Source organism: Lethenteron reissneri, chromosome 72 (genome assembly GCF_015708825.2).
Source record: "Lethenteron reissneri isolate LAM-NWPU_2019-01 chromosome 72, ASM1570882v1, whole genome shotgun sequence".
Lineage (NCBI taxonomy): Eukaryota > Metazoa > Chordata > Hyperoartia > Petromyzontiformes > Petromyzontidae > Lethenteron > Lethenteron reissneri.
The window spans coordinates 6,745,837-6,761,893 of record NC_083850.1 but is presented as its reverse complement, the minus strand read 5'-3'; the positions used below and the strand labels follow the sequence as shown (position 1 = coordinate 6,761,893).

Sequence of the window (16,057 nt, the reverse complement as noted above, 5' to 3'; positions counted from 1 at the left end):
CTCGAATGGAATATTTATTATGTCCTATGTTCACACATTTCCAGTACAATGCAAACCATATCCGTTCCAGGAATACCAAAGCGTTAAAGTATCATTCCCCATTATTTCCTTATTAGTTCACCACATTTGTTTACTGTGCGTCTATGTTGAAGTCAAGGCCATATATCCAACGAACGCGTCATCAATGTACATCCTGAAAACAGCTATCTAAAGTCGATTAATACAGCTATATACTTGAAAAAAAATCGTTTAAAATGTTGAGTAAAGATCTAACTACAGACGCATTCCAACTTTAGCTCAACAGGAACACTTAACGACTACAATTGAACCCTCTCACAACCAGTGCTCATCACACCACTTCGGCAAGTAATCCGATAACATTACAAACCACCACTGTGCACGTCATTAAACTCTCAAAAACTGTAAAACTAAAATGGTCAAAATTATACACAAAAGTACTCGATACGGATTTAAAAGGTATAACCACATGACGTAATTTTTTTTCAGTCACTCCGAGCTCTCTGGTTGACTCTCGAGCCACTCCATTACATCCAGCCATCTCTCGGGATCCAACTGCATGGGATCGAGGTGGAAACTTCTTTAGAACTCATTGCAGCACCTTGAATTTCAGCTTTTGATTTCAGTTTCCTATCATTGTGGACCTTCTGATGCCTGTTCCTGGTTGATGAGTCTGCAAATGTCTTCCCACACACAGGGCACAGGAATGGCTTCTCGCCCGTGTGTGTTCTCTGATGACTATGAAGATTTGTTGACTTGGAAAATGTCTTCCCACACACAGGGCACAGGAATGGCTTCTCGCCCGTGTGTGTTCTCTGATGACTATGAAGAGTTGATGAGTCTGCAAATGTCTTCCCACACACAGGGCACAGGAATGGCTTCTCGCCCGTGTGTGTTCTCTGATGACTATGAAGATTTGATGACTTTGAAAATGTCTTCCCACACACAGGGCACACGAATGGCTTCTCGCCCGTGTGTGTTCTCTGATGACTATGAAGATTTGATGACTTTGAAAATGTCTTCCCACACACAGGGCACACGAATGGCTTCTCGCCCGTGTGCGTTCTCTGATGAGTTTGAAGAGTTGACGATTGTGCAAATGCCTTCCCACACACAGAACACAGGAACGGCTTCTCGCCCGTGTGTGTTCTCTGGTGGCTCTGAAGATGTGATGGCCGTGAAAAGGACTTACCACACACAGAGCAATTGAATGGCTTCTTGTCTCCGTGTGCGTGGGGCTGTGGAGAGCGTCTCTGCTCCATGTGAGCGTAGTAACAGCAGTGGTGTTATCGAGTCAAAAGTACGCTACCGGCCGCAAGGATGTTTAGCGTTGAGTTTTGTTAACTACTAAAACAAGAACGACACTCGCGTCTAACCGAGACGCAAAAAAATACCGCTAATTTAACGACGAAAACGTTTAAGAGTTCATCCGCGAAAATAGACACTTATTGGAGATTCACGGTATATCGATGTCTGTAACCCGTCTGAAGATGTCGCCACGAACTCTCACGACGCAAAGTCGCCTAACTGTCGACACAGCAATTGTGCTCGCCAGGCTGCGTTGTCTCGCGGTTGAAGGGCAATCAGCAGAGCGACGAGTCGAGCGTCCAACCTCATCAAGTTCCCTCTCGAAATGGCATTGAGCTCTGCTCCTGAGCCGCCTTATAACTCCCCCCGAGGATCCAATCCTTTGTCTTTCAGGATATTTGCATTCGATTGTTAATTTTGGAAGGCACAATCCGCATGTCTATTAACATACCGAAGGGTAATGTGCCCATTGTGCTTCATGCATGAATATGTAAGTGCATCTCAGTGTATAATTATGCGCTTATTTTGAATAAATGGAAAAACACGCTCCCCATGCCCTCCATTGTCTTCGATTTAAAGTGAATGCAGCCCCGTGGCGTTGCCAAAAATCGCCGAGCTTCGGGAGTGAGCACATACAGACGCGTAGTGAGCACACTTGCAATACAATCACTCTAACATCAGTTACCAAAATCCGATTTGGTACATGGTCTCCGCTTGGTCTGGTTTGTATCCGTCATCACTCCGGAGACAAACACGAGGCATGGTGTGGCTCGCCACCACCTCCTTTGCCAAAACGACTTTAATAGCTGCTCTCAAACAACACTATCACCAATGGTGGGTTACAGGCTAGGCTGTTAAGCGGACAATCAGTCGTTTTGGGCAAGGCGCATGGGAAAATACACACCTCTGTTATCCCACAAACACAATACACAGCAGCGGTAAGGCTGCCTTGTTGGGGAGATGTAGCTTGGGTAAGGTGCTGTCACTGGAGTTAGGCGATGTGACTGGGTTATCACACGGATTCCTAAAAGCAGCTTAGACGATACGATCCACTGCGCTCCATCTCCCCACATGAACGACGACATTCTGACTTTTAAAAAAGTGGAATATATATTTTAAATACGTTTTTTTAAATAATGTGTATTGTATCTATGTTACAATGTGTGATTGTTATACTCTTTATTTGTGTATACTGTATATACTTACATGGCTATTCGATTCCATTGATACGACACATTCATCCAACAGTGGAAAGTGTGATTCTAATACGAGTGGGATTCGAATAATTGTAATTCGATTCTAATCCTGCATATCCTACCCCCGGTTGGCATATTAACTTACCATACGTACAACCACAGTGTGATTCTAATTAGCTCAGTGCGATTCTAATGATTAGTATGCGATTATAATCCCATACCTCCAATTATGTGGTTCTGCGCTATAACAGTTAATCGTATTTTAAAGCGTTACAATGGATAGGTTGTAGTTCATAGGTTATAATATTATATTTCACTATGTTAGAGTTTAACATGTGAGAGTCTACAATGTCAGAGTTGATCAAGAGCGTCAATCTTGATCGACGCAGAAGCAAATGCAGCAGCAGCAACATCACATTTCGAGGGCGACGCAGCTACTTTTGATTCTGCTGCTTCCGCTGCTCAGATATTTGTTGCCAGGCCCTGCTCTCGCGGGACCCCACACGTCTTTGGAAATGATTGAGATGAAGATGTCTGAGCTGATAATTAAATTAATAAAGAGTACTTTGTTTGTGTGTATAGGTCTGTGTCATCGGGGATCAGCGAACACTGCTCATGAATGAACTCGCACACCTTTATGACCGACATTGTACTAATTTTGGTTGATCGAGTAGAACAAGTCACATGACATGTCCAGACGAATTTTTATCAACAACAGTGTCCTCAAATATGATGCTAAAATAAATGTTAACACTGGATTAAACGTGCACCTCTTAACCCCTCCCTCGCATTTACGACTAACGATTTGCATTTGCACATAACATACATGCAAGCACAGTAAAATGCTAATACGACCATATTGTTAATCTAAAATTTGAATGCGATTTTTGCCCTCTACCCCCCACAGTTCACATATCCAACCCCCGGTTCGATTGATCAGATACTTTACATACATATGTGTGGAGTGCGATTGTAATACTTCTAATGATATTTAAATACCGTACCTCCGTTTATGGTGCTATAAATAATAAAACCAGTTGATATTTTTTTTGTCGTTTAATGTTTAGTGTTATTGTTTATAGTGTTATCAATTTACATGTTTTTAAGTCCAGGCGATTCCCGGTATACTTCGGTATTCTGGACCTGAACGTTGCGAAACGATTCATAACGAGGAACTTTCCCCACCAGAGCGCAATCCGCGAATGAAAAGAACTCGGGGCGGCGGGAGCACGTGCTTCAATGGGCAGTGGGGGACAGGGCATGGTTGTATTGCCTACAGGTGCCACCGGGAAAATCCCCCAAGTTGCTCCGCCCATGGCGGGGACAGGTAGAGGTCATAGAGGTGGGTGATGTAAAGACAATGCGTCAACTAAGGGACAAGTGGTGACAACAAGATAGAGAGAGATCGAGAAGGGAAGGCGAGACCAAGTATGGGCGGAGGTTCACGCCGAGAATGAGAGGGGGAGGAACGAGGTTTGGGGCTGTGTTGGCTGGTTGCTGTCTCGTCGTCGTCGTTGCTATATCGTGACGCCTGGGGTCTAAAACCGCGTTAAAGGCCCATGGTGGAATCTTGTGCCTTTCGGGGAGTCAAGGGTTCGCACCACAGCCTTGAAGGGTTAGGCAGGTCCCTGGCTTCTTTTGAGAAACATGACTGGGCTCCAGGCACCGATTCCTCACACGCGGGAGATCATTGAAGCACCCCGGGCCTCAGGGGCTAGGAAACTGTGAGCGGCACAACACATTTCCTTTGGAGTACGGTTTCCGTTGCCGAGCGCCCCACCACGTTGGACACACCAGACTTGGGCTGTACAGGACATGGGGATGAGCTGTCTGGGTGGGGACGGACATACGTCTTGAGGCGGGATGGGTGGACGAACCAACTGCGACGCCCTATCTGTATTCGTTACACACTTAGGCCGTTTCATCTCTATGACTTCAGCTGTATCACTATAAACGATACCACTCAACATTAAATGACTATAGACTGGTTTCCTAATTCATTACATCATAAACTGAGGTACGGTATTCAAATCTCATTAGAAGTATTATAATCGTACTCTGCTCATATGTATGTAAAGCGAACGTTCCATTAAACCGGGGGTTGGATATGCGAACTGTTGGGGGTGCAGGGTTAGAATCGAATTTAAATTCCTAGAATAACAATATTGTCGTATTAGCATTTTAGAATTTAAATTCCTAGAATAACAATATTAAATTCCTAGAATAACAATATTGTCGTATTAGCATTTTACTGTGCTTGACTGCATGTTACGTGTAAAATGCAAATTGTTAGTCGTAAATGCGAGGCAGCGGTTAAGAGGTGCAGGTTTAATCCAGTGTTAATGTTTATTTTAGCATCATATTTAAGGACAATATTGGTAATAAAAATTATTCTGGACATGGCACGTGCCTTGTTCGTCTCGATCAACCAAAATTAGTAGAATGTCGGTCATAAAGGAGTGCGAGTTCATTCATGAGTAGTATTCGCTAAGCCCCCAGACACTAACCTACACACAGTTATGGTTAAACAAAGTAACGTTTAGTCACTTAATTCTCAGCTCAGACATGATCGCAATCATTTCCAAAGACGTGTGGGGTCCCGCGAGAGCAGGTCCTGTCTACAAATAGTCGAACAGCAGAAACAGCAGAATCGGAAGTAGTTGCGTCGCCCTCAAAATGTGTTGTTGCTGCTGTTATTGGTGGAACTCAATAAAAAAATGCCGCAATAAAAAAAACAACATCAATGGACAAATCGTAAAAACAGACAACACCGAGCACCTTCAACTATACACATCATACAGCCAGCTCGTAAATGGAGCTGTATCTGACAGCCTTCGCTGCTGTCGACGGGGACAAGCAGCGAGTGTTTAACTCCATTGATTCAGAATCCGTGTCATCACCCGGCCACAGCGCCTTAGCCAAACTACATCTCCCCAACAAGGCAGCCTTCCCTATGCTGTGTATTTTAGCAGTATATTTACGGACGCACTTGAAGATAACAATTCGTCTAGAAAAGGCAGGCGACTTGTTCTACCAACAGGATTTCAATTTAAATCCGAAAGAAGTACGAGTTCATTCATGAGTAGTATTCACTAAGCCCCTGCACACAGTTATGATTAAACAAAGTAAACATTAGTCGCTCATCCCAGCTCAGACATGATCATAGCAATTATTTCCAAATCCGTGTCGGGCCCCACGAGAACAGGGCACGGCCACAAACTCTCAGATTGAAGAAGAAGTCGCTGCTTTGCCATCGAATGGTTTCGTAGCTGCTGTAGTTGCTTCTGTTACTGTTATATCGGCAGCATGTTGGTGTCCCGTGATGGGATAACGTCTTTGATCAAAAACTATGAACGAACCTACCAGACCAACGCCATCGATCGACGTCTTGGATATACTCTCACATTGTAAATTCTCACACTGTGAACTTTAACATTATGAACTTCAACAATGGTAACTTAAAAACATTCACATATACAGTAATCTAAAAATTACTGTAAACTAGTATTGTTAGTAAACTCTAAATTTGTGAACTCTAACAATATAACCTATGGGCTATACATTATAACGCTATACAATAACATTATTAACTAGTGCTATAGATTACAACAACCTACCTTGAAGTGTGATTTTCGAATCGCATTCGAATTATTCGAATCACTCCGTGGTCCTCTTCGAATCACACTACGGTCGTAAGTATGTAACATGTATGTATGTAACATATCTGTTTGTAGTAAGTATATGTGCATGTAACATGTATGCATGTAACATGTATGTATGTAACATGGTACATGCATGCATGTAACATGTATGTATGTAACATGTATGTATGTAATATGGACGTGCGAACCAAGGGCGGGATATGTGAAACGGAAGGTGCAGGATCAGGATGGGATTAAAATTACTTGAATAACACTTTGGTGGTATTAGGATCAAGCTGTCCACTGCGGGATGAATGTTCCATCTCAATGGAATCAAATAACAATATTCAATATGAATATGTTAAATAATCGCACAAACCCAATATTAGCCCGTGAAATAATGAATCGTTACAATTGTAATGACTCGTTTGATAAAAGTATTTAATCAAAGTTTGTTATCCCATCACGGAACACCACTGGAACTGAAGCATATTAAGCAGCAACAACAGCAGCAGCAACAGCAGAAGCAGCAGCAACTGCAGCAGCAGCAGCAGCAACTGCAGCAACACAAGTCTGACCTTAACCGGCAACGTCTTGGCTGTCTCCACCATCAACATGTGTTCCTAGAGGGGAAAGGTCCCCGTTATAAATAGTTTAGCAACGTTCCTTTCCTTAATTCCGAAGTATACTGGAGATCACTTGTACTCTAAAACATGTAAACTGTAACGCTTTAAAGATAACATTAAACATTAAATGAATATAAACTAGTTGTTTATATAATTTATAAGACCGTAAACGGAGGGACAGTATTAGAATATCTATACTCTTTGGTTCTTTCTGTAAAGTCACGTAGGTATAAATAAAACAAGATAAATCACGACGTTTCGGACGCAACACAAGCGCCCGAAACGATGTCTGCAGCAGAGATCGTGCTGCTCGCAGCAGACATCGCGGATATCGCGATTCTCACCTGAAGACGGGCGCTTGTGTTTCGTCCGAAACGTGATTTACTTTGTTTTATTTCTACCTACGTGACTTTACCGAAAGAACCAACGAGTATTAATTCCTGCAGTCACGAAAGCTTCAAATCAATATTTGAATATCATTAGAAGTATTATAATCGCAATGTGATCGTAATAGAATCACACTTGCACATATGTATGCATATTACATACATACATACTATGCTCGTATGTATGTAATATGTATGTCCGTTGGACATGCGAACCGGGGGTCGGATATGCGAACTGGTGGATTAGGATCGGATTAAAATGATTAGTATAACACTCTGGTCGTATTAGAATTACACTTATATGTAGATGCACATCGGGAGTCGTAAATGCAACCTGGGAGGTGCGCGGTTTAGAATCGCATCAAAATTATTATAATAACAACGTGGTCCTATTAGAATCACGCTATCTACTGCTGCTGATGTTCGGGTAGGGGCCTCCGATTCGGGCTCTGCTCTTCCTTTACTCGCCTGGCTGGTGCCGCGGGACGCAGCGTCTCATCCGACAGGCGTTGCAGCAGCTGGGTGATGGCATCCGTGAGTTTGTCAACTTTCTCTTCAAGTTGAGGCCGTCTCCCTCGTGGTCTCCTCCCTCTGCGCGTGCTGTGGGTTGCTCATGGCCGAGGTGGAACTGCATGTTGAATTGGGTGTAGACGTTATTTTAGCAATATATTTAAGTACAGTATTGTGTTTAGAATGCGTCTAGGCAAGGAAGGTGACTTGTTGGATCAGAGTTTTTCATCAAAGGCGTTATCCCATCACGGGACATCAACATGCTGCGTATATAACAGTAACAGAAGCAACTACAGCAGCTACGAAACCGCTAAAAAAGCTAGACAAGAGCTAAGGTCAAACACTAAGGCCCCCCTAGAGAGGGGACCACCGCGGGGCGAAATCGACGTAGCCCCGACACAAACAAGCTGTGAGAATAATGGCGAGCGAGTGATCTCCACACAGGTTCCAGCAACAACGCCCACAGAAACGGTGACTCCTGGCGACTGGCTGCGGGAGCTGGTGGCGGGGATCACGGGGGCCACGTCGCTGGTGGAAGGGGAGGTAAACGGAGTGCGTACCCGAATCCTGCTGGACACGGGGGCGGTGGCCTCGCTCGTGAGCGCAGCGCACTGCAGCGCGATCGGGGTCGACGTGCGTCACCTGCAGGCCCCGGACCGCGCGCTGCACACTGCGAGCGGAGCCGGAATGGGGCTGCTGGGGAAAGCCACCCTAGAGGTCCGCATAGGCAGCCAGGTGTGCACGCAGGAGTTCTACGTGTCGAGTGCGTTGTGTCACGAGTGTATCGCAGGCACCGACCTCCTAGAACGGTTGGGACTCAACGTGCAACCCCGCCAGCGATGCGCCACCATGGAGAGCAACGGCGAGCGGATACCGTTCCTGGGACGAGAACCAACGCGCCGCCGCTTTGCACCTGTGGCCGCTATCCTGGCGACGGCAGTCACCATCGGCCCGCTCACCGAGATGCTGGTGCCGGTGGCAACATCCCCCATCGACCCCGCGCTCCGACCATCAGGGGAGGTAATGCTAACTCCTCACCCGGAGTTGGCAAAACGGTATGGGGTTGTGGGATCCGCCACGTTGGTAAACGCAGATGGGGACCGATTGTTTATGCGGATGTTTAACCCCCACAGTACCCCAGCGATACTGCGACGGCGCACCCCGATAGCCACAGTACACCCCCTGCACGCACGCCACTCTAACGACTCGGTGTTCGCACTCTGGGCTGAGGACCCCGGTCGTCCTGAGGGTGAGCAGGACCTGGCCTGGCGAGTCGGCCCGACTCCCCGAGCCGAGGTCGTTCCCCTGCTCGACGCGTTACATGTACCATGGGCGGACTTACCTAAGGGAGAGGCCGATCGGCTGCGCGAGTTACTGCGGGAGTATGCCGACGTGTTCAGCGAACACGACTCGGACGTGGGTCGGACCGACCTTGTTAAGCATCAAATTGACACCGGTGCAGCCCGACCCATCAAACTCCCTGCGTACCGAGTGGGCGCACCCGAACGCGCCCAAATCAAGAGGCAGTTGGGGACATGCTTCGCGATAACATAATTCACCCTCGGCGAGCCCTGGTCAGCCCCGGTGGTACTAGTAACAAAAAAGGATGGGTCAACCCGGTTCTGCGTCGATTACCGTAAACTAAACGCAGTCACGCTCGGCGATGCCTTCCCCATACCCCGCATCGACGACACCTTCGACAGTCTCGCAGGAGCGCGGTATTTTTCCACCCTCGATCTGGCATCCGGTTACTGGCAGGTGGAGATGACGGAGGAGGATCGGCCAAAAACAGCATTCACCACCCCGATGGGCCTGTTTGAGTTTCGAGTGTTGCCGTTCGGACTCACCAATGCGCCCGCGACGTTCCAGCGGCTGATGGAGTTGGTGATGCGGGGCTTGCAATGGGAACAGTGCCTGATTTACTTGGACGATGTGATAGTGTTCAGTAGATCTTTGTCTGAGCATTGGTCCAGGCTTCGAGAGGTGTTCCAGCGACTGCGAGCGGCTCATCTCAAGCTCAAGCCACGTAAGTGTTACATCGCACAACGCGAGGTGGGGTACCTCGGGCATCGCGTCAGTGAGGCGGCGTGCACACCGATCCGGAGAAGGTACGCGCCGTAGTGGAGTGGCCACGGCCAAGGAATCTGACGGAGATCAGATCATTTTTGGGGCTTGCCACCTATTATCGTCGATTTGTAAAGGGATTCAGCGAGATTGCACGCCCCCTCACCCAACTCACTTCCCCTAAGCACCCCTATCAGTGGACGGGGGCCTGCCAGACGGCCTTCACCACTCTCAAAGACCACCTCACCCACGCCCCCACCCTTGCTTTCCCCGATTTTACCACCGAATTATTTTGGACACCGACGCCTGCAGCAGCGGGCTGGGCGCGGTGTTGTCACAGGTACAGGATGGGACGGAACGAGTCATCGCGTACGCCAGCCGGACCTTGAGTGGGGCCGAGCTGAACTATTGCGTGACCCGCCAAGAGTTGTACGCCGTGATTTTCGCATGTAAGCAGTTCCGGCCGTATTTGTACGGCAGGAGATGTCGCGTACGCACTGACCATTATGCTCTGCAGTTTCTTCTTACATTCAAGGAGCCGCGGGGGCAGATGGCCCGGTGGTTGGCGCAGTTGCAGGAGTACAACCTGCAATCGAGTATCGGGCTGGCCGGACGCATGCAAACGCGGACGCCTTGTCGAGGCGACCCACGGTGTACGCCGAGACGAGGGCGGAGGAGGCCTGCCCGTGTTTCACGGGGGGACGCTGCCGGCAGGCAACGGACCCCGAGAGGCCGCGGCCACTGACCCCCCCCCCAGCGAGGGAGAGTGCAGTGTGCGCCACAGAAACCCTCACAGGTGGCACTGAGGATCCCGTCGACCGCCCGGCAAGCGCGGGACCCGCGGCTCGGGACCCGATCGGACGGATCCAGGAGGACGTCGGCTGCGCCTTCCCGGGCCTAAACGACGAGCAGCTGAGACAGACCCAGCAGCGAGATCCGGATCTGGCGGCAGTGGAGGCGGCACTGCGGGAGGAAAAGAGCGCCCTACCAGGACCCTGGAGCGGTTTGTATGCCCGGTTGTGTGTGCGGAACGGAGTGGTACGGGAGTTAACCGAGGCCGGCCAGCCGGGGTGCATCTGTGTTCCTGCCCAGGTGCGACCCCAGCTGCTACGGCTGGTGCATGACCACCCACTCGGGGGCCACGATGGGAACGACGCACTCGAGAGACCCTGCGTCGCCAGTATCTCTGCCCAAATTGGCACAAGATGTGGCCGCCTGGGTGCAGGGCTGCCGGGCCTGTCAGCAGTGTGGGCAAAAGCCGGCGAGGTACCAGGTACCCCTGAGGCCGTTCCGAGTCAGTCGGACGAATCAGTTGGTCGGAATCGACCTGCAGGGGCCCTTTCCACGATCCCACCGGGGCAACCGATATATTCTCGTAGCGGTGGAATACTTCACCCGCTACCCCGTGGCGGTGGCTATCCCGGATAAAACAGCCCTTGTAGTGGCCCGGGCCTTCGTGGAAAACTACGTACTTAAGTGCGGGATCCCCGAACGAGTCATTACCGACCAGGGTAGTGAATTCGAGGCCGAACTATTTCAGGCGCTGTGCCGAGAGTTCGGGATCCAGAAGGACCGAACCACGGCGTATCACCCCCAGGCGAACGGGATGGTAGAGAGGATGAACCAGACTCTGGCCGGGAAGCTTAAACGCATGGCGGCCGCGAATCAACAGGACTGGGACGAACACCTTCCCTATGCCCTGTTCGCCTACACCACCGCCGTTCACACCTCTACAGGACAGACCCCGTTCCTAATGATGTTTGGTCGCGAGTCTCGCCTGCCCGCAGATCTGCTGTTCGGTGTTCCTCCGCCGCAACGGGAGGAAGGGAGCCACCCCGTGGAGCACTTGCTGGAGACCCTGCGAGGGGCCAGGGGCCGAGCCGGCCCGCACGGAGAGGCCGCGCACCAGCGGCAAGAGCAGGGCGCCCGACCCCGTATGGAGCCCCCCTTCTACACTACGGCTCCGAGGTGTGGCTGTACACTCCCCGCGTCGGTGCCGGACAGGTGGGGAAGCTGACCACCTACTGGCGAGGACCCTGGATTGTGAGACGGCAGATCTCACCATGGACGGTGCTGATTCAGGGAGGAGAGAGGGGCCGGGAGATGGTGGTCAACATCCGCCGACTGAAGCCGTGGCGAGCAGCCCCCGAGGGGGGGAGCCCCGCCGTCCAAGTACCCCGAAACCCCGGGGTCCCCCCACCCCCCGTGCCCGGGGGCCTCGCGCAGTACATGGGCCCCACGGAGCCCCGGGCTCCGAGGGGCCCCGGGCGGGGCCGGGGGCGACGAGGACGGCGACCCTTAAACCCCACCGCCTCTGAGTTTGTTCCCCAGCCCGCAGGTGCCAGAGGCCGAGGGGAGCCGTTGGAATGGAGGAGGAGACCACCGCCGGAGCCCCAGGAGACGGAGCCGCCACCCCCGAGGCCAGCCACAAGGGCCGGGCGAATCCCGCGGACCCCGCGGCGATACCTCGTGGGGGCAACCCAGGCGAGGTGCTCCAGTCAACCCGGGACGGGGACTGGCACCCCGGGGGGCTATGTGGTGCCACAACGACGGGGCCGCTCTGCCGAACCAGGGAGCCGCCCGGCTTCCACCACCGCACTGCCCCCCATCACCCGCCCCACATAAGCACACACCCGCACGCATTCCCCCCCCCCCATAGAGCTGGAAGGGAAGGTCACCTGATCGACCGGTTTTTATCCGAGAGGCCCTTATCGGGATTAATTCTCACGGTTTCCGGCGATCAGGGAATTGGATGACCTCCCCGTGCTACGTGGCACCGCGGCGCTGCGGCCGGCCTTAATATGGTGTGGTCGCGGCGTGGGGCATTCGGCCACCGCGGTTGAGGCGCATTTTCCCCCCACACACACTCCCACGGGTCGACGGGGCAAGCAGGGGAGGCACGGGACAGCATGAATAGCGGGGTCACAGGGGCTGTTGCGCATAGTCATGGGGGGTTGGGATAATTGCGCTGGAGCGCGCAGGCCCCATTGTTAGGAAGGGTAAGGGAGTAATTAGGATGTACGCCGCCAACGTCGCTCACTGATTAGCAGATCAACAGCGCCCGGGGAACCGCCGTGCACGGGCTTGGGGTGCACGAGCCCATTGTTCAGCGCAGCATCCCCTTTGAGGTAGGGAGGATAAATAGAGGAGCGGAGAGGGGAAATCGCCCCTTCTCTCCAGGCCAGCGGACCAGCAGGAGTTCCAGCCAGCGACCCGGACGTCCGTGCGACGCATCGAGGTACGCTGTTAGCGCAGAGAGCAGCGAACCTCCGCGGGCACCAAACAGTGAGTGGGGAGGTAAAGTAGGGTATCGTAAGCCGATAAATAGGGAATAGGTACAGGTTTAGTGGAATAGGCCAGCTTCGTCGACTCACTGATTCAACATCAATTCGCAGGTGGCCTATAATAAATCATTAATAGCGAAGCGTGGTCTCGCGTGATCTTGTCGTGCAGTGTGAGCGTGTGGGTGCGCTGTGTGCACAGTGGTTCGCCACGTGAGTGAGCGCTGCGCGGAGCTGAGCGCGCGGGTTGCGCGTGGGTACGCAGTGATTCTGTGGTGCTGCGGCTCGCCTCGGGGGAGCGCTGCGCAGAGCGGTGCGAGAGTAGGTGTCGCGTGTGTTCACTCCGTGTGTGATACAGGTGCGCGAGTATAACGTGAGTTGAGTTGGAGTGCGCGGAGCGGCGTGTGTGTGGGCGTGCGTGCGTTCGCTCCGCGTGGGTTGCAGGCGCGCGATTAGGAAAGGGAAGTATCGTAGTAGAGAGGGGCAGAATACTAATCGGTAATTAACCATGCCCATTACGCGGACCCGCGGTGGAGGGGAATCCGCGGGCGACGGCTCCCCCGCCATAGGTGAGGAACTTAGCAGCGGTTCGCTTAGCAGCGGGGGGGCGATTGATGATGCTAGCCCGGCCGTTAGCATTATCGAGGGAGGAATCTCGGGGGCTAGCGACCCCCACATATTGGTGTCAGAAGCGGGACGATCCCCCGCACCCCCAAGGGAAAGAGGCCCCCAACCCAGGTTAAAATCAAATGCACATTTACGGGCAAAGGAATTCCATCATGGAAATCGTTTGCCCGCAGCATCAGGGGGGCTAAAAAGGTTAATGGGTGGTCGGATGAGGAGGCGTTGCAGCAGTTAGAGATACATTTAGATGGACGGGCAGCTGACTTTGTGGAAGCTTTGCCCGCAAGCACACAAACTCAGTGGGAAAAATTAATGTGCGAACTCGAACGGCGCTTCGGCGCCTATGACGAGGAGGAGGCGCAGGCGGCCTTAGAGGCACGCCGCCGCCAGCCCGGCGAGGATCTGCGAGATTACGCCGAGGACGTACGCATGTTGACCCAGCTTGCGTACCCAGAGCACGAGGCGAAAGTAATTGAGAGCCTCGCCACCGGGAAGGTCCAGCGATATTTGGCACGCACCCCGTGGTGGCAGCCAAATATAGACGGTGCACGCCTCTCCTTTAACACACTTGTCGAGCGCGCGCGTAAATGCGAGAAGCTCTCTGGTGAGCGCGCGCAGCCTCGAGGGAGGGGACGAGAGTGCGCCGTAGCGAGCCTACTCTCGGACGAGGAGGAGGAGCTCGCCATCGCAGTAAGAGGACGGGCAAGGGAGCCCCAGAGACCCAGCGAAACAACTCCGGGGTGGGTAGCTGGGTTACAGGCAGGTATGGGAGATATGATAAACCAAGTAGGTGATAGGGTAACCCACGTAGGTGAGAATGTGACCAAACTGCAATCCGCCGTTGAGACCATCCGATCCGAAATGGGGGACCTACGCGCCACGGTAGGAGGGTTATCTGGAAGGGTAGCCCGACTAGAGGCGGAGGGTGGACAGCGGCGTAATGGGGGGGGAGGGAGTGGGCAGGGGGCCCACTACGGAGCCGCCCCCCCTCCCCGGGCATGTTATATGTGCGATCGCCGAGGGCATCTAGTGAGGGACTGTCCTGAAATCACCCGAGCTAGACAGACGCGGGGGTTAAACTCCAACGCCCCCTAGAGAGCGGACCAACTAGGGGTGCAATCGACGCGGTCCCGATACAAATAGACGATAATGAGAATAATGGCGAGCGAGTGATCTCCACACAGGTTCCAGCAACAACGCCCACTGAAACGGTGACTCCTGGCGACTGGCTGCGGGAGCTGGTGGCGGGGATCACGGGGGCCACGTCGCTGGTGGAAGGGGAGGTTAACGGAGTGCGTACCCGAATCCTGCTGGACACGGGGGCGGTGGCCTCGCTCGTGAGCGCAGCGCACTGCAGCGCGATCGGGGTCGACGTGCGTCACCTGCAGGCACCGGACCGCGCGCTGCACACGGCGAGCGGAGCCGGAATGGGGTTGCTGGGGAGAGCCACCCTAGAGGTCCGCATAGGCAGCCAGGTGTGCACGCAGGAGTTCTACGTGTCGAGTGCGTTGTGTCACGAGTGTATCGCAGGCACCGACCTCCTAGAACGGTTGGGACTCAACGTGCAACCACGCCAGCGATGCGCCACCATGGAGAGCAACGGCGAGCGGATACCGTTCCTGGGACGAGAACCAACGCGCCGCCGCTTTGCACCTGTGGCCGCTATCCTGGCGACGGCAGTCACCATCGGCCCGCTCACCGAGATGCTGGTGCCGGTGGCAACATCCCCCACCGACCCCGCGCTCCGACCATCAGGGGAGGTAATGCTAACTCCTCACCCGGAGTTGGCAAAACGGTATGGGGTTGTGGGATCCGCCACGTTGGTAAACGCAGATGGGGACCGATTGTTTATGCGGATGTTTAACCCCCACAATACCCCCGCGATAATGCGACGGCGCACCCCGATAGCCACAGTACACCCCCTGCACGCACGCCACTCTAACGACTCGGTGTTCGCACTCTGGGCTGAGGACCCCGGTCGTCCTGAGGGTGAGCAGGACCTGGCCTGGCGAGTCGGCCCGACTCCCCGAGCCGAGGTCGTTCCCCTGCTCGACGCGTTACATGTACCCTGGGCGGACTTACCTAAGGGAGAGGCCGATCGGCTGCGCGAGTTACTGCGGGAGTATGCCGACGTGTTCAGCGAACACGACTCGGACGTGGGTCGGACCGACCTTGTTAAGCATCAAATTGACACCGGTGCAGCCCGACCCATCAAACTCCCTGCGTACCGAGTGGGCGCACCCGAACGCGCCCAAATCAAAGAGGCAGTTGGGGACATGCTTCGCGATAACATAATTCAGCCCTCGGCGAGCCCCTGGTCAGCCCCGGTGGTACTAGTAACGAAAAAGGATGGGTCAACCCGGTTCTGCGTCGATTACCGTAAACTAAACGCAGTCACGCTCG

The 16,057-nt window shown here is 52.8% G+C and overlaps 1 protein-coding gene across 1 annotated transcript in view; it reads right to left on the bottom strand.

Moving 5' to 3' along the window:
- Positions 1-659: 659 nt before the first annotated feature.
- The window catches only part of LOC133361359 (zinc finger and SCAN domain-containing protein 2-like), a gene marked incomplete at its 3' end in the record, with an annotated part of 39,975 nt that continues 24,577 nt past the window's right edge, over positions 660-16,057 (bottom strand). Inside the window, exon 5 of the mRNA XM_061580283.1 lies at positions 660-1,169. Coding sequence (XP_061436267.1) covers positions 660-1,169 — 510 coding nt within the window. The remainder of the gene's footprint in view (positions 1,170-16,057) is intronic.